The sequence below is a fragment of the Petaurus breviceps genome, unplaced genomic scaffold (genome assembly GCF_028583685.1).
Source record: "Petaurus breviceps papuanus isolate PSGF00001 unplaced genomic scaffold, PetGlider_PUasm1.0 90845, whole genome shotgun sequence".
Classification (NCBI taxonomy): Eukaryota; Metazoa; Chordata; class Mammalia; order Diprotodontia; family Petauridae; genus Petaurus; species Petaurus breviceps.
The window spans coordinates 26,469,632-26,489,148 of NW_027187359.1; the positions used below are offsets into that span (position 1 = coordinate 26,469,632).

Below are 19,517 nucleotides of genomic sequence, written 5' to 3' on the forward strand. Positions count from 1 at the left end.
CTTTATCCTACTGTAGCCTCAGTTTTCCTCTAAGTTTAAAAACTTTTAGTTGTTTCCACTGCCATAAAACATGTTGAAATACCAAAGGTTTTTATAGGTCTCCGCTACAGAGAGGGTGAGTGCTTCTGAATGCTGTGATAATGATCAGGTATCTCTTATGTGTGTGTTTTAAGTATTTACTGTATCTTGTCTGAGTTTTTGCCTTTCTAGACTTGATTGGTTCTTTTGGTTTTCCTTTCTGTTTTTTGTTTGTTTTTGTCAAGGAAATTTTGATTCCCAACTTTGAGATAAGGCACACTAGCTAGCTATATACAATGTGTTACTTGGGTTAAGTGTTTAATTGCATTCCTGCTATGTGGCTCAGCGTTAATTGACCTCATTAATCTTAGCTTCCTTCATATCTATATGAAATTACTTTTTAATCTTCAACTTTTTAATCCTCCTATGTGCTACATAAAGCTGATGGCCAAAATCATTTATTTTTAAATATATACAAGCTACCAGGTAGTTGCCCATATGTGTGGGTGTATTTATTGCTAAAGATGTGTGTTCTGGTACTTTAAATGTAATTGTCTTTTATTTTCTCTCTTCAGTACTCCATAAGTAGATCAGATAAAAGGAAAATAATGTAATTTTCATTTAATTTAGCAAATTCAGTAAACATTATTAAGCACTCACGCTTTGCCTACCAATTATCCTAGTTGTTTAGGAAGATAAAAAAACAACAACAAAAACAAGGTATGTTTCCTGCCCTCATCAGGCTTATAGTATAATAGAGAGAGAAGAGACATATATAAATACCTATAATGTAAAAATTGTAATGAAAACATGATAAATGAAGGAGTTATGTCAGAATCTAGGTTTAAATTCTGGCTCAAAATTTGTAATACAGAACATGACAAAAGGAATATCTTAGGGTTCAAATTCTGACTCTCATTCTTAGTCCGCTGCACTTCTCTGGATTGAAGAGTTTGGTTAGATTGCTAAGATCCCTTTGGCTTTAAGTTCAGTCATCTTGAATACAGAAGAGGGATTCAGATGTGAGACCACATTGGAATTTGAAACTATTTCCAAAATTTTCTGCTGTTACTTAAGCACATCACCTTATAGGTAGGGTTGTGAGACTGGGTGTCAGGCAGCAGTATTATTGCTGTGCGGTTGACCTAAAAGACTTTGACAATAGAGCCCTTTCTTTTTTTTTCTTTTTGGAGGGGGGAAGATAGGGCAATTGGGGGTTAAGTGACTTGCCCAAGGTCACACGGTGTGTGTGTGTGTGTGTGTGTGTGTGTGTGTGTGTGTGTGTGTGTAGTGTCTGAGGCCAGATTTGAACTCAGGTCCTCTTGACTCCAGGGCCGGTGCTCTATTCACTGAGCCACCTAGCCACCCCAAGAGAGCTCTTTCTAAAGCTAAGGGGGGATAATGAGTTTTCTACATATTGTGAGATTGTTATTCAAGTGTCTATGTCTTCTGCCACTGTGCTATGTAAGAAAGTAAGTATATTAGCACAGATAGTAAGAAAGACTCAAGAGATTCATCGGGTCAGTGTAGGAATCTTGTCACTGAGATTGACAGAAAAATTGCTGATAACCCTATATTTCATGGTAGTCTTGATTTATCCCACCACTGGGATCATAAAAACATTTCAGCTATCAATGAGGGCATAGTGTTAACAAATGCTGGTAGGTTCGGTAGCACTCTTTTCTATTATACATATCTACATAGTCATTCAGCAAACATTTGGTAAGTGCTTCTTATGTGCTAGGTACTGGAGATAAAAAAAAGGCAAGAGCACAGTTCTTGCCTTCAGGAGTTTTAATGGGGAAGACACATGTAAAAAACTACATATGTAAATGAGAGTAGGTCCCCTAGGGGAAAGCACTAATTGTGGAGGAAGGAGAGAACTGGGCTATCAGGAAAGCCTTCTCATAGAAAGTGGCACTTGAAACTGAGTCTGGAAGGAAGCCAGGAGGCAGAAGTGAGGAAGGAAAGTATTCCAGCCGTGGGACACATGTAAGAAATAGCAAGAAAACCAATGTTATTGAATTAGAGAGCGTATGGAGGGGAGTAAAGTGTAAGAAGACTGGGAAAGTAGGAAGGAGCCAGGGTTTAAAAGACAAAGAGAGGATTTTATACTTGATCCTAAAGCTAATAGGGAGTCCTTAGAGTTTTTTGGGTAGGAAGATGCCCAGCACTTTAGCAAGATCCCTTCGCCAGCTGAGTGGAAAATTGATTGGAGTGGCATGAGAGTTGTGGAATGAACATGGAATTTGGAGTTAGACTGCTGGAAATCAGTGTTGGTGTTATCTTCAACGCTTCATTCCATATATCCAGTCAGTTTTCCAGTCTTGCCATTTCTACCTCTACCATATCCTCTCTCCTCATGAAGCTCTCTCCTTACTTCACACCTTTATTATCTCTTGCCTAGATTACTGCAACATCCTCTACTCTGGTCTCCCTGCCCCAGTCCATTCTACCTGCTATTGCCGAAGAGAACTTCATTGAGTACTTGAGTGTACTTTGTACTTGAGTGTGCATGTCATTCCTGTGCTCAATAAACCCCAAGAAGAATTTATAAATAAAAATTTCTTATCCATGAGAACCAGAGGGCAAAGTTAAAAAAAAACTATCCATTTATCCATCTGTCTATTATCTGTCTGTCTGTCTACCAAATCATCTTTCTATCCACTGATTATTTCCTGAAAGGAATCCTTAACAAAAAGTCCTAGGAACATCACAGCCAAAATCTAGATCAAAGAAAAAATACTGCAAGCAGCTAGGAGGAAGCAGCTCATTACCAATGAACCGCAGCCAGGATCATATAAGACCTGGTAGCTTATACTTTAAATAAGATGTCTTGGAATGCAATATTCCAAAAAGTAATAACATTTATAATCAATTATAATTTATTATGCAAAGGTGACCATATGAGAATAAGAGTATATACAAGCATGGATGAGAAGGGGTGAGGGAAGCATACAGGACTGGACAAAGGAGGATTGATCACACACATATACATGTATGCATGGATGGGTGTGCATTCCTCCCCAAAAAAAGCCTGTTTGGTGTAGGAATACATCAAAATCAATAGGGGATGAAGGGTTGTCAAAAAGAAGTATAATACCAGGGAGGGAACAGTCAGCAAAACAAAGTTACTGATCCTGAGCTGGAGGTTAAAAGAAAAAGAACTAGAATCTGAATTTAAAAGAAAAAAAAAATCTAAAAAACCCCCCAACTAGAATCAAAGTAAAAAATGAAAAGAAACAGTCTAAAGAGAGTGCCCATTAATCAGAAGCTATTTTGGCATATGAATGTAATAGAATATTACTATGCTATAAGACATGAAAAAGATGATTGCAGAAATCCTGAATTGCATGAATTGATGCAAAGTAAGGAGACATAGGACAAAACAACATTGTAAAGAAAAATGAAAAGAACTAAAAGTTAAAAAGGTTAGTTTGAAGAAACTAAACTCTTATCAGTGCAGTGACCCTCCAGGGCTCCTGAGGACCTGTGATGAAACATCTTACCTGCCTCTTGACCAGAGTAATGAATTAAAGATGCAGAAAGAGACATGCACTTTTGGACACAGCCACTGTGTCGATTTATTTTGTTTGACTGCTCGTTTGTTACAAGGTTTTTTTACTTTTTTAGCTTTTTATTTAGAGAAGGAGGAGGAGGTAGAGTTAGAAATACTGATGCCCAAAAAAGAGAGCCATTAAAACTTTTAGAAAAAACATAGAAGACAACAGAAAGGTTCAGAGGGAAGTGTAGACAGGCACTGAAGTTGTGAAAGTAATGTGCAGAATTTATTACATGCTTTAAAAAAAGTGGTAGGACATGGATACTCAAGGTTTCATATACAACATTCTTCATATGGAAATGCTTTTTTGGTGTTTAAATTCAAAAGTATTTTTTAAAAACTACTAGCTTTTTTTCTTTTAGAACCAAATATAAATAGTTTAGTTTTTAAAGCCCTTAACCTTTTCTCAACCTATTTTTCCAGCTTTATTGGACATTATTTTCCTTCCTATTCTCCCTGTGGTCCAGTCAAACCATCCTTCTATCTGTTCCTCTCATACAGTACTTCCTTTCCTCTCTCCATGCCTTTGTGCTGGTTGTCCTCCTTTCTGGAGGACTTCCCCTTTCTCATCTTTCCCTCATAGTATCTCTTTCCTTTGTTACAGCTCATATACCATATGCTTCTACAGGCCACCTTTCCTAATCACCTCAACTGCTAATGCCCTTCCTCTTTGACTATCTTATGTTTAACTGCTTTGTATTCCTCTTTATTTTCTCTGTATTCATTCTTTTTTTTTTTTGGTTTGCTTTTTAGAGGGGGGAAGGTAGGGCGATTGGGGTTAAGTGACTTGCCCAAGATGATGTGGCTAGTTTTGTGTCAAGTGTTTGAGGCCATATTTTAACTCAGGTCCTTCTGACTCCAGGACTGGTGGTCTATTCACTGCGCCACCTAGCCACCCCTCTCTGTATTCATTCTGCATATAACTATAATATAACATAACTCATATAACTATAGTTATATTGTATAAATATAGTATAACTATAATATAATATAATACAAAGTTCCTAAATTAGAGATTGTTTCATTTATTATATTTGTATCCCCTAGCACAGGGATAAGTGCTTAATAAATGCTTATAGAGTGATTGATTCAAATGCCAAGTTTGCTGCTTACTGATTTTGTGATAGGCAAGTCATTTAACTACTCTGGGGCTCAGTTTCCTCAACTGTAAAATGTGGGGATTGAACTAGGGGATCCTCAAGATCCCTTCCAACCTTGTATTTATGAGTTTCTGAATCTAGTTACCATTAATAGTGTGATCTTCAGCTTATTTATGAATCAAAGATAGGGAGCTATCTTCCTTGATATTTTGTGGGAAAGAGTTTACATTGGCTGATGGTCAGGAAAAATATTCTGTTCTCTTCCATTTATTGTTTTGTATTTTGAAAAATTCAGTTTGGGTCCACATTTTCTCTCTTGCCTCCTCCTCTTCTTCCCAGTTGAGGAAGTAGAAAAAAACAAAACACCTCTTAGAAACATGTATACTTAAGCAAAACATCCATATCTACCAGAAGTCTTCATCTGCACTCTGAAATTGAATCCATCATGTTTGTTTTGTGATGTGGGTTGCCTTTTTCATTATGAGTGCTCTGGAGTTGTGATTTGTTCTTGGTTATTGTGTTGATAATTGTTTCTAAATCTTTCAAAGTTGTTTATCTTCACAAAATTGTTATATAAATTGTTCTCCTGGTTCTGCTCGCTTCATTTTTTGTATCATCAGTTCATACAAGTCTTAGTTTTTATGAAACCCATGCCCTTCATCATTTCTTACACTACAATAATAATCCATCTCATTCATAAACCATAATTTGTTTAGCCATTCCCAGTTGATGGGCATTTCCTCAGTTTGCAGTTCTTTGTTACCACAAAAAGACCTTTCCCTTTGTTATAGTGGGAAAGAATGCATTGAAGTTCCTTTTCATTTGTCCCTGAATTTTGAAATAGAATCCTTTTGAGTACTTTTCAGGCTTTATGTAGACTTTGGAAGAAATTTTAGAGATTTAGTTTAAACTGATTTCTTCTTTTATACATGAGGAAGCTGAGGCCCAGAAAAATCATATTAATTGCTCAAGGACACAGAATAAATCTCCATTGTTTTAGTTTAATTTTTTTTCTCACGATGTAATTTTGCATGAAATTAGAGACCATTTTAAAAATCTCCAGATATTTAAACATAAAGAAATGTGAAAAATGATTTTCTTTTGCTGTTTGCTTACTGTTGTTTTGTGTGTATTTTTTCTTTTAGGAATGCTTCTGACAGCCAATGAAACCCCGAAAATGGGCATCTATTACATACCTGTAAGTGCTACAGATGAGCTGTGTGATAAAAGTAGGAGCAAGTAAAGGGACTGTTTGTTTTTTTATTGTTTTTACTCAGAATGAGTTTGAGTGTACATGGGGATTTTAATTTAAACTATAGTAAAAGTGTATAGACTTACTTAAGACCTTAAGAGTCAGTAAAATTATATGTAAGGCTAATATTAAAACATTCTTTTATGGGAAGTAAGGGAACATAAGGTTTTAGGAATAGAACGTTTATCTTTCTGAGTTTATCTTTCTTCTTTTATCTCTTGTTTGAAGCTGTTTTCAGAATCTTACTTGACAGATTTTGGCCAAGAAAAGGCAAGAAAAATCTGACCATTTTGTAGTAGTTGCTAATTATTAGTTCTTGTAGTGGTTTCTCATATTTTATTAAAAAAAGATTATTTAAACGTGACCCTGCTCAATAGTATATGCTTTCAACTTCCGGTTTTGTTAGAACTCTTTTTCTTGTGTACATAAATAACTTATTTTTTCTTAGGTTTCTTCCCTTTCCTTTTAATTTATTCTTAAGATCGTACTGGTGAGAATGACCCTATAAATAGAAAAATGAGAGGCAGCGTGTAATAGTAGGTAGAACACGTGGTGCATGGTCCTGGGCAAGTCCTTACCCTTTTAGTGCCCTAGGCAACTCTCTGTGAACATTTTGTTATTGAACAGTTGCTGGTTTACTTTGGTACAAGGAATTTCCTCACTAGAAGAGTGCCCTACAGCAGTGAAATGACAGTTTCAGGCAAAAAAAAAGAAAAACATTAACAAATTATAACTCTTTGCATTATGGCCATTAAGGATTAATTGATTAGATTAGTCCTTTCTTGAGCAGGCTTGATTGTAGGCTTAATTGAAAGCTAGAAATCATAGAATTTCAGAATTGGAAGGGGCTTTGGTAGTCTTTGTAGCTGAAGTCACACCTGAAAAAGGATTGTAATTACAACATACCTGAAAAGTAGCCTTCTCTGTTTGAAGATGTACAACGAAGGAGCCCATTCTACTTTGAAATGGTGTTAATATTTAGGAGGTTTTTCCTAATAGTAAGTAAAAAATTGCCAACTTGTGGCTTCTTTATGTTGTACTTCTTCCCTTGTGTGCCAAACAGAATAATTCTTATCCCTCTTTTCACATGACTTGAAGACAGTTATCATGTCGCCTCTAAGTCTACATATTCCTAATTTCTTCCACTTAACTTTCTCTTATGGGCTCAAGCTCCTTTACCCTTCTGGTTGCCTGTGTCTGGACAATGGCCAGATTATCAATATTTTCTTCTTTATTGTGGTGAACAGAACAGAACATTAAAAATTTCAGATTGTGCCTGGCTGGGTTGTAGTTATGCCAGAATTTTAGCTCCTTATTTTTGGAAGTTATGCCCGTTTTTTTGGTGGAGGGGAGGGGAGTGAGGGAGGGGGTAGAGAGGAGAGAAATTATGTAACATTCTATAGGTTTCATTAGGTTTTTTGGCTACCATATCTCATTTTCTGTTTGCAATCCACTAAGACACATCACATTTTCCAGATCATTTTTATATAAACTACTTTCTAACCCTGCCTTTCCTGTCTTATATTTATGAAGTTGATTTTTTAAAAACAAATTACAATGTTATATTTTTCCTTATTAAATTTCATTTTAATAGATTTGGTCTAGGTTTATACTCTCAGCAGGTTTTGGCATCCTGGCTTTTTATTAACTGTCCTTTCTGGCTTTTTTGTCATTTGTAAATTGCATAAATAAATTTAATATTGTAGGAATTTCACATAACCAGTAAACACATTCATGTAATCATAATTTCTTATTTCTCTGAGATAAATTCAGAAATGTTTCCAATTTTGAAGTGAGAGGTTTGGAGATGGCATGATGGCTTAGTGGAGATGGATCTGACCTAAGAGTCAAGAGGGCCTGGGTTCTCATTCTGCCTCTTCTGTATTGACTCTTTAGCAACATAAGGTTCAATGAGATATTAAATCACATTGAAAGAAGAAGTTTCTTTATCTAGGAGTTCCAAATAAATGAAATTACAGGACTAGTCCCTATCCTTTTTAACTTTTTAATAGTGACACCATTATTTTATTGATGATTTATGTTTTTATGTCTCATTCATTTCTAGGTATAGAGTGTCCCATTCCTTCTCCACATTAAACAAAGTAATATATTTAAGCAAAAACAATCAATATCATGACTCTTTTCTAGAGTGTGCCCTCATAGTCATGGGATTGTAGATTTAGAGCTGCAGGGAGGCGATCTTTTGGGCACTGAATCTAACACCTTCATTTCACAAGTAAGGCAATAGAAGCTTAGAGACATCACTCACCTGGCCAGGTTCACACAGGATCTGAATCCTGGTCCTCTGCTTTTCGTTGGACCCAAAGAGCTGTGTTTCATTAACTGTTCTTTAGTTTTGAGATTTGTTATTATAATTGTCCAGAATTTAGCTTCTTTCTTAGTGTTCTTTTCATTTACATTATTTTACTCATTTGTGTATATTGTTTTTACACTTCTCCTTACTTCATTCCCCATTAGTTCATACAAAGCTTCCCATATTTCTTTCTCTGAATTCCTTATATTTGATATTGCTTCACACTAATATTTTGCTAAATTCATAAACTATAGTTTGTTCATTCTTCCCCTGTTAATGGGCACTCACTTTGTTTCCAGGTCTTTGCTAGAATGTTTTACTGTGAGGCTTTTTTTATGTGGGGCTTTTCTTTCTTTGGTTGACATTTGTACTGTACATTCCCAGCAATGTGATTACTCTAAAAGATAATGAAAAAATTAAAAAAAAATTTTCATAATTGTTATCTCTCCCCCTCCCCACACTCCCATAGCTGTTGTACCTACTTCACAGCTCCATGACGGTGCCTTCATTAGCCTGTCTTCCCAAAGCCTCTCCAAAACTGATTATTTCTACTTTTTAATTTTTTAAAATTTGTTGGGCATTTGGCAAAACTTTGGAGTTGTTTTAGCTTTCACTTATAATTATTTGGATCATTTTAAAAATGTGGTTATTGATATTTCACAGTTCTTTTGAAAAACGTTCATATCCTTTGAAACTTATTTAATAGGTGTTTTTGGTTTCCCTTCCCTACTTTGGCCTGAGAGTACTGGCTTCTGCTATAGTTAAAAACTGTGCAGTAGTACTTCTTTTTGGTTATACGAGGAAACCACATGCTCATAAGTCATGCCTCTAATTCTTTTTGCAGTTAGGTAGGGAATTAAAAATAAAACCTCAAACAAAATTTTGCAGAAAATTGTCATTTGTGCACTGATGAGTCTCATTTCGTGAATTGCAAAGGTGTGACTTCTGTGATCACTTCTGGCTCTGAAGAATTGGATTTATTTTTCTTAAGATAAAGCTCTACATTATCAGACATGAAAAGCTCTAGCACCTGCTTAACTAAAATCAGCTGTAGGAAACTCATAACTCAGTTGTGTTTTCTCAATTACTTCTTAGATCTTGATCACTTTATGTGAATTTTTCATTTATTTCATTTATATCTGTGAGAAAGGACTGATATACTGAAGGTATCTGCAGCTGTTGACAATTGCCATTTCAGCTATCTTAGGTGAATTAGTGTCACATTGTATATCTGGCTCTTTATTTAACAGAGAAAAAACCTCACTCCCTAAAAAAACAGATGATTTCCTGGTGATGACTATATATGTGAGGGTAGTGAAGAGGCTCAATTTTCCTTGCTTAGATAAACATGGTGGTGGAAGTTGTACTAAAGACTCCCTTTCATATCTTGAATGTCTTCCTTCAGCCTAGCACTACTCCTGTAAAAATAGTTCCAATGGCATCTTTCTGGGAGTGAGTTATTGACACTTTAATGATGTGCCTCGTTTTTATATGTAACTAGCCGCTTTTTAATGTTATATTTGAAGTTAAGAGAGCTTGGGGGGTTTGAAAGAGCCATTTCCCTAAAGTTTTATCAAACTGTTAGAAATATGAAACTTTATGATACGATATATATGACCCAGTGCTTTTGAGAGGTCTGTGTTGTGAAGCAACAGTATACACTTTGGAATTGGGCTGTTGATGAAGTTCAACATTAAGGTCTTTTTTGTGTACTTTTGTATCTTTTTCAAGTGCCGCAATTATCCCTGCACATTTTAATTTGTTTTTAGATTTATATATTAAGAAACGAGGTATAGAAACTTTAGGAAAAGATGTTGGGATGAAACATATTGGTAGTCATTTGAGTAGGAAGCTACTCATTTTATCTATTTATTTTGGAGGGGCGGGGGGAAGGCAAGGCAGTTGGGGTTAAGTGACTTGCCCAAAGTCACACAGCTAGTAAATGTGTCAAGTGTCTGAGGCCGCCTTTGAACCCAGGCCCTCTTGATTCCAAGGCTGGTGCTCTATTCCTTGCTCCATCTAGCTCTGCTCCAAGCTACTCATTTTATTTTTTGCTTTTTGGAGGAGGAATGCAGGGCAATTGGGGTTAAGTGACTTGCCCAGGGTCCCATGTCTGAGGCTGAATTTGAACTCAGGTCCTCCTGACTCCAGGGCCAGTGTTCTATTCACTGTACAGCCTAGCCACCCCTAAGCTACTCATTTTAGAATAATAAAAAGTGTTTCTACAGATAACAGGTTTTGTTTTATGACAATCCTTTGACAGATACATGACTGTTGATTTGGATTTTCCCTTCAGTGGTGCAGATCACCATTCATCCATTGTTTATCCTCTGAGATTCTTTTCCACAGTGTCCCATAAATCCTTCATAATAGGATGCACTGTAAACCTTGCTCTAAATCATTTAGTATTTTGGGGATACTGTTGTGACATTTGAAATCTCCGTGTCTTACACAACTGCCTCATTTTTTTCTAGTCTTACATTAATCAAATATTTGTTAAATACAATATGCTCCACAGGCATTATGCTGGATGTTGGGAATTCAAAGACCAAAAAAAAATTTTCTTATTCTCAAGGAGTTTATTGTCTGTTAGAAGGATAACATATAATACATAGTGGTATGTGAATAACTTGGGACAGTAATATATTTTATATGATTTTATTTTGATGGAATTATTCATGCATATATTTAGCTGACACTCCTGTGCTTACCCGATGTCTGGTCTTAACTAGATGGACACTACATTGAGCTGGTTTCTTCACTTTTGGTTAGTTCTTTGTCAGTAAAGGATTAGATTTCATGACATACACATTGCTATATTTTTCTGGGATTAAAAAAAACTTTCTGTGTTTTTTTTAAGAATTACTATCATTCAAAAGAATTGTACAAGAGTTGTACCTCACTTCAGTGATATTTGGAGACATTTTAGTAGCTGTTGGCGTGTTAAAGTCAAGTATTTCAAGGATTATTCAAACCTACAGTGAAGAGCATTGGGTCATTTCTGATGGCGAGGCATTGCATTGCATTGCACCATTGACTAGGTGTCTTAATATTAGAAGAGAAACAAATTTTAAATATTAGTTCAAGAATGCCTGTAATTAAGGGTTAATTTGAAACCCTAATACAACATGTTAAGTATGCAAAATTATTTTTCTCCAACCGATATTGCTGGAAGTCTACCTTGACTTTGTGTTTCCTGACATCACGCATATTTTGTATTAAGTAAATGCAAATGTGGGAGAGCTAAGGACTTTATAATGATAGTGAAGTGTGACAATCCACAGCCTTCAGAATATTAGTGAACACCAGAGGGAAGTGTTGCCTAATGTAGAAGTCAGTATCTTTTCTGAGGAAAAACAATTCAGTTTTCCTGAATAAAAATGGAATTTCGTCTCTTACTCTCCTTTACTGAATGTCTAATAAGTCTGATGACTGAATACTAGGGTAACCTTAAGACTGCTGTTGTGCATGTGTTCTGTCTTCAGAAGCCAGTCAAAGACTTTGGAATCTAATGTGGGTATTCAGTGCTACTTCTACACCTTTTGTAAAAGATTCTACATTTTATATTCCTTTTCTCTTCCTACTGGTATTGAAAGATAAAGGCAGGAGAACCTTTGAGAAGAACAATGGCAAAACTTGATTTACTTTTGAAAAATCCATTTCTTTGGTGTGATAGAATCCAAGTAGGCCTGATCTGAAAAATCTCAGTGTAGCAAAATCATTGAGTTGCTAGTTGCTTCAAAGTTGTAATAGTAATATCTTGTAAACAACATGGGCTTTTTTTTAAACCAGACCTGTGATTTCATTGAAATAGGGAACCTTTAATGAGGCACTTTCTTCTACCTATGCAGATCTATGCTATTCTTAAAGTTAAAAACCTTAGCGTTGCCCTTAAGAAAATGAATTGAATTTCTTACCTACAAAATACCAAAGCTTATTGTTTGACAAAATGTCAAAGGACAAGATGTAACAGTTGCATGGAGTAAGGAAACGTTTAACTGTGCCCTGGGTTCTTTTTTTGTAGGCTGCCTTTGGAGTATTGGGCCCTCCACTGTGGTACCAGAAGCTGAGATTTATTTCTGATGATAGGCAGTTTTTAGCAGCTAATTTGCAGTAGATCTTTTGAGCTATTGGCCTCAAGTAATGATTTGCACCGAAAGAGGCCAATGAGTCTTTGCTGAACCTCTGGGTATGCATATTTAGCTCAGATACCCCACCATCTTGCTTTGCAGAATGGATCTGTAGCAACAACAGTGTTAGGTTTTTTGGTGTGACTATTTCACTGACATTGGTTCAAGTATTACTTGGTAGGACAAAATAAGAATGTAAAGAATCCTGCATGCAAGATAAAGTTTGTCTGGCTTGGAGTGTTTATCAGCTTCAACAAAGTAAACATGTAGATGGAGAATGGACCCAGAGATTCAAAGTTGCTTCATTGAAGTGAATGAAGGAGCTACTTAGAGATCAAGGTAGACACAAATATAGGGGCTTAATGAACAAAGACCATGGAAGAGACCTCAGAAGGATGGATTAATAAATATATAGCTATTTTCCTGTATATAGTTGAAGGCTTTATTTTTTAATTAAGTTAAATTAGTAGTTGTGAATGTTTAGTTGGTGGGGGCTTTTATAGATAACATGTTATATTTCAAGGGTGCTGACATTAGAATCAGGAGAGATCTGGGCTGAAATTCAAGTTGATGAGATTACTAAGTGAAATAGAATAGAAGGAGAAGAGAAAAGGCCCTAGACCAGAACCCTGTGGGACATCTTGGGTTGTCTTGACTTGAATGAAGATCCTGCAAAGGAGAATGAGGAGTGGTCAGATAGGTAAAGGGAGAACCATGGGAGAGCAGTGTCACAAAGACTTAAGAGAGTATACAGAGGGAGTAGATTGACAATGTCAGAAGCTACAGGGAGGTCAAGAGGATTGAGAAAGGGCCATTAGATTTGGCAATTAAGAGGTCATTGTTAACTTAAGAGAGAGCAGTTTCTGTTGAGTGATGAAGTCAGACTCCAGGCTGCAAAGAATTGAGAAGAGAGTGAGAAGAAAGAAGTTGAAGCCTTCTCAAGGAGTTTAGCCACAAAAGCTAACAGATAGGTGAGATATGGGATGACAGCTAGTGAAAACGGATAGATTGATCGAGTAAGGATTTATAGAGGATAAAGTAGACAAGGACATGTTTGTAGGTAAGAGGGAAGCAGCAGTGATTGAAGATTAGTGAGAGTAGGGATGATAGAAGGGGCAGTATACAGGAGAAAATGGAGTGGAGTGGGATCACTTGTGCATGTAGAGGTGTTTGTAAGCAGAAAGGCCACCTTTTCATATGAAACTGAGCCAAAGGTAGAAATAATGGTTGAAGGTATCAGAGTGAGATATGAAGGAAGGGAGAAGATGAAGCTCTGTGAATGGCCTCAGTTTTTTCAGTTAGTCAAGATTCTCAGCTGAGATTGAACTATGGGAGGTTTGAGAAGAAACAAAAAGGTTTAGAAAAGGGGTATCATGAGTGGTTTAGTGAGTCAGGGAAGTGTAAAAGGACTACGGTGCTCCAGTGAGGACCCAGTTAAGATTATGTAATATAAACTTGTAGTGGACCCTGTCAGCAGTTCAATTCAAATTAATAATTTATATGTGCTAGGGAACCATGTTAGGCACTATAAAGAGATTTAAATCACTTCTGAACCCTTAGCTTTTTGCACCAAACCTAGTATCCTGTACCAACTGGATTGATGCTTGAAAAAATAAAAGGAGAGAAATGTATCTCACCTCCCCATGATCAATAAAATAGAGTACAAATATCAATCTCATTACTTAATTTTTAAAAATAGCCATGTAGTGCCATATTGTGCTGTTTCTAATCTAATTTTATAAATGAAACGAAGTTAGGGAGAGAGCCAGAACTGAAATTGTGTGTTTGTAATGCTTGTCGGAATGCCTTTTAGAGCCTAGATCCACGCCATACCTCACACCAGCAATCCTGTAGATTCTTGGCCAACCCAGAGGCTTAGATTTCAATCTAGACCAAAATAGGATTAAGCAATTTACTTTTATCCAGATCTAGCATGATATTGTAACTGTGCTCTAGGTTCATGTAGTGATTTGGGGAACTCTCCAGCAGGAAGATCTCATTAGCTTTCACGTTGTAACCCTACCTCACTTCCTTTCCTTGAATGTCTTTTCATACCCCTTGGGAAGAACATTTAGACATGGTATATATCCTTAGTTTCAACCAAACTGGCCCATACTCCCAGTGTTTCCCTCATGGACCTCTGGCCTGCCCTGGTATGGATATATGTATTACTCTTCTTGCAAGATCTTAAAGGTGAAAAAGTACTTATTTTCATCTCAAATATTCATTTTAAGCAAAGGCCTGTTACACTGGCGTCATAAACAATTTAGTTGGAAATTACTGTTATTTAACATTGGGGGATGGTGCCAAATGCAAAGAATGCTTTCCCCTTGGGGCATTTAGTGAGCACATTAAGGGGCATACAAGACAGAACATATAGTTAACAGACAAGTAGTTACTGCAATTCTTTGTGAAACAAATGGTTTTTAGGCCTCTTTTAGAGAGTCTGCGTGCCAAAATTTTTGAGACATAATTTGAGTGTGAACAGTGATCTTTGGGAAGTAGCCTTGTAGGGAGCATAATAAATAGATAATTAGATAAGTTTTACTGAAATTTTGTGGATTTGGGCTTTTGTGCAACCTGAAGAAAGAATTTCATATCAGGATAGAGAATAAAGGTTTTCTTTACTAGATTGGAATAAGGTTATCAGGCTGTGAGAGGTCTAAACTAATTCTAATTCACAATTAATTGGGATATCTATAGGAGAGTTTTAATATTCATGTTGTCTCCACTTGTTACTTTCTCTTCCTGTATTCTCATTCTTTTTAAACCCTCTGCAATCTGACTCCTTGTTTCATCCATTAATTGAAATTATTCTCTCCAAAGTTATAGTCAGTCTCTTAATTTCCACATCTAATGGCCTTTTCTTAATCCTAATCCTTTTTGACCTCTCTATAGCCTTGATGCCACTGACAACCTGGATATTCTCTTTTTAGTATTGTATGACACACGTTCTCTTCCAGTTCTCTTCCTACTTTTCTGAGCAGTCCTTTTAATTTTCTTTTGCTGCATCTGTATCTATGTCTTATCAACTAATTATGAATGTCCCTAAAGCCTTCTTCTTGTTTTCTCTTTATATTCATGTAGTGACCTCATTGGATCCCATGGATTTAGTTATCAATTCTTTGGGGATGTTCCCATATCTATATATCCAACCCTAATAACTCTCTTGAGCTCTAGTTCCTTCTAACCAGCTGTCTATTGGGCATTTTGAATTGGATGTCCTGTAGGCAAGCCAAACCTAATAAGTTCAAAACATCCCATTATCTTCCTCCCAAAACCTACTTTGAACTGTTTCTTTTGAAGATACCACCATCTTTCTAGTCATCTATGTTCGTGGCTTTGGTATCATCCTCAACTATTCACTCTCATTGTCCCTATGTATCCAGTCATCTGTTAAATTTTGCCATTTCTGACCCCATGTCCCATTCTGCCTGCAAACATGGCCACCTCCCTAGTTCAGACCCTCATCTTGACTATTGTAGTTGTTGAGGTGTCTAGGTGGTGCAGTGAATAGAGCACCAGTGCTGGAGTCAGGAGGACCTGAGTTCAAATTCGACCTCAGACAATTAACACAAAAACTACCTTGTGTGATCTTGGGCAAGTCACTTAACCACAATTGCCCTTCAAAAAGCCAAAAAAAAAAAAAAAAAGATCACTGAATGTTAGACTATTGTAGTTGTCTCTTTAATTGGATTCCCTGACCCAAGTTTCTTCCTGCTCTAGTCCATTCTCCACCAAATTGATTTTCCTAAAGTCTAGGTCTATCTGTACCCTCCCACTCCATAAATTCTCTTAGTTCCCTATTACCTCTAGGATCAAATATGAACTATTCTAGTGGTTCCCTACTTCTAGGATTAAATATAAACTCCTTTGTTTAGCATTTAAAGATCTTTACAACTTGGCCTCATCCTACATTTCTAGCTTTATTATATCACCTCTATATACTTCACAGTCTGTTCAAACTGACCTTCTTGCTTTTCCTCACATGGCATGATTCATCTCCCATCTTTGTGCTTTTGCACTGACTGTCCCCTGTGCCCAAAATACTCTCTTTTCCTGCTGGCTCTTGGAACCTCTTTTTTCTTTCAAGCTCTACCTTTTCCATAAGACTGATCCACCTCCCATCTCCTCCCATAACACCTTGTCTTTATTTTGTGTCTGTTTTGTACATACTAATATACGTAAATACTGTCTCCTTCCTTTGAAGGTGAGCTTCTTGAAGCTGAAGGCAGGAGCAATTTTGCTTTTGTCTTTATATCTTTGCTGCTTTACAGTGTCTGGCTTGTTGATTTATTAACCAATTGCTCTAAGAAGGTATTAAGAGTATATGGGGGTGGCTAGGTGGTGCAGTGAGTAAAGTGCCGGCCCCGGAGTTAGGAGGACCCAAGTTCGGTTCCGGCCTCAGACACTTAACACCCACACAAAAAAACTAGCCGTGTAACCGTGGGCAAATTACTTAACCCCAATTGCCCTCCAAAAAAAAAAAGACTACTTGGAGTTTATGTGAATTTTCTGTATCCAAGTCCATCGCTTTTGGAGAAACTGTTCCCGGGGTTCCCTGGCCCCATACTTACACCCTAGTTCTTCCCCTGTACAGCCAGCATTGTGTGGGTCTGCCTGCCCTTAACTACCCACTGTAACAGCCTTCTTGTTCACCCACCCCCCTCTTTGCTGTCTGAGAACTGTAGTTTGCCTGGCATTAACTTCTAGTCCGAGTTTCTCGGGGTCTTCAGGGAAAGTGGCTTTAAACTGGCTGCCTGAGCTGAGTGTTCTCCACAGGAAGAGAATGAAGACCATTCTAAGCAACCAGATCGTCGACATCCCAAAAAATGTTGACATCTCTCTTAAAGGTCAGACAGTTATTATGAAGGGGCCTAGAGGAATCCTTCATAGGGATTTCAATCATATCAATGTTGCTCAGTCTCCTTGGAAAGAAGGAAAAAAGGCTCTGGGTAGACAAGTGGTGGGGAAATCGAAAAGCACTTGCAACCGTATGCACATTCTGTAGCCATGTACAAAACATGATCAAAGGCATTACCCTGGGCTTTTGTTACAAGAAAAGTCTGTGTATGCTCACTTCCCCATCGATGTTGTTATTCAAGAGAATGGCTCACTTGTTGAAATCAGAAACTTATTGGGTAAAAAATATATCCGAAGAGTGTGCATGAGACTAGGTGTTGCTTGTGCTGTTTCTCAAGCCCAAAAAGATGGGTTAATTCTTGAAGTTATTGAACTTGTTTCAAACTCAGCTGCCCTGATCCAACAGGCCACCACAGTCAAAAACAAGGATATCAGAAAATTCTTGGATGGCATCTGTGTCTCTGAGAAAGGCACAGTGTAACAAGCTGATGAGTAAGTTGGAAAAGATTCCAAAGGCCATGTCCCGAGTAGTCAACACTTATTCAGATGTCAAAATGAAAATACTTTTTGTCAAAAAAAAAAAAAAAGAGTACATGGGCAGGTTGGCAGATGGACCTCAATATTCTTCTACCCCAAAAGAATATTGTTTATAATGAGAAAAACATGATTCATTTTAAATTGAGCATGTATTTCTCTGTCTTATGACTGTCTAGATTAATAATATACAAGTTGATCAAGTCTCCAATTTTTGTCTTTGAAAAGTTTTTTTTTTAAAGTATTCAGAATTTTCTTTAAGCATAGCGTGCACATAGAAAAAAACTGAGCATGGAGGTGAAATCAAACAGGATACCAGTTTAAAACTCCTGTGATTGATTTATTACTACCTTTTCATAAAAAATAAGAGCACCACAAATGTTTTTGGTTTTCTTGCTTAATACAAACAGGTCAATTTTGATTTTATCTCAGCATATAAAATTACTTTTTAGGTCAGGGATGCTCTGTACTTTTCAGATAAATCATCTCATCAGTGAGTATCAGACAATATATTGTTATGGAAATAAGAAGTGAATGTCAGGTGAGTAATAAAGCATTTTGTCCTGAGACAAACAAGTTGTTTGTGTCTTTGCAGAGGGGAAGTTTGGGCTTCCTATCTTAAGTTAAACAGAGTCAGGCTAAAATATAGTAGCTGTGGCATATTCTCAACAAAGGAAATCCTTTCCATTTCCCACCACGTTTTATTGGGTGACAGGAATAGCAGAGATACAAAAAACATTAATGTGTGAAATTTAGGAAACAATTTTCTGGGCATCCTGTTGTAGATTTAAAATTATATTATTTCCTTTCTGTATAAAAATTTAATTCTTATGTGAAAATATTTGTATGTATAGTGGTAGGTGGCAGTTTATTTTAAGTAACACATAGGTGGTACATGGAGATTTTCATTAGGACAACTTCAACTATTTAGGAAAAACTAGACCAGCACTAGGCTCCCTTTCCTTCAAGAATCAACTTCTAACCATATTTATTGATCTGTGTGTGTGTGTGTGTGTGTGTGTGTGTGTGTGTTTGTTTTTGTTTTTTGCTTTTTGGAGGGCAGCTGGGGTTAAATGACTTGCCCAAGGTCACGCGGCTAGTTTTTGTGTTAAGTGTCTGAGTCTGGATTTGAACTCAGGTCCTCCTGACTCCAGGACCAGTGGTCTATTCACTGAGCCACTTAGCCACCCTCATATTTATTGATTGTTAAAATAATATGAGATCTTTGAAAAAGGACTGCTGTAGTTGTAAAAAGGCTGACTAGATTAACTGTGTAGTCAACATTTCTATTTTGTTAACATGCTTTTAATACTTGAAATAGCTCATATTCAATATTCACAAGAATAGACCTTAGGATCATAAGATTAAAAATGGAAGTGATCTTCTAAACTTCATTTTACCAGTGAAGAAACAAGAATCCTAAAGAGTTGTAGTAACTTGCCCAAGGTCACATAGATAATAAATAGTGCCTCTGATATTCAAATCCAGGTCATTGGTTATCAAATCTGCTAGACCTTGTGATCTCCCTCACTTTTTTTCCCCTGAACTTTTTCATTTGTATTTCAAAGTTTCTACTTAGCTATTGTCTTTTTTTTTTAATGCCTGTTATTTTTTTTTTTTTGGTCTTTATTAATTTGTTAGTTTACTTTGAGTTTACAGGATTCAGTTCCCCAGTTCTTTGAGTTTCAAATTTTCTCGGCCCCCCCCCCCCCCCCCCCCCCCCCCCCCCCCCCCCCCCCCGCCC

General features: G+C 36.8%; 1 protein-coding gene across 3 annotated transcripts in view; it reads left to right on the forward strand.

Annotated features, from left to right (window-relative positions):
• The window catches only part of NOL10 (nucleolar protein 10), a 123,845-nt gene that overhangs the window by 43,832 nt on the left and 60,496 nt on the right, over positions 1-19,517 (forward strand). For 2 of the 3 annotated variants that reach the window (XM_069072265.1, XM_069072266.1), the window contains exon 13: positions 5,826-5,878. The exons of the other annotated variant lie outside the window; for it this stretch is intronic. In XM_069072265.1, coding sequence (XP_068928366.1) covers positions 5,826-5,878 — 53 coding nt within the window. The remainder of the gene's footprint in view (positions 1-5,825; positions 5,879-19,517) is intronic. 3 annotated transcript variants of the gene reach the window in all.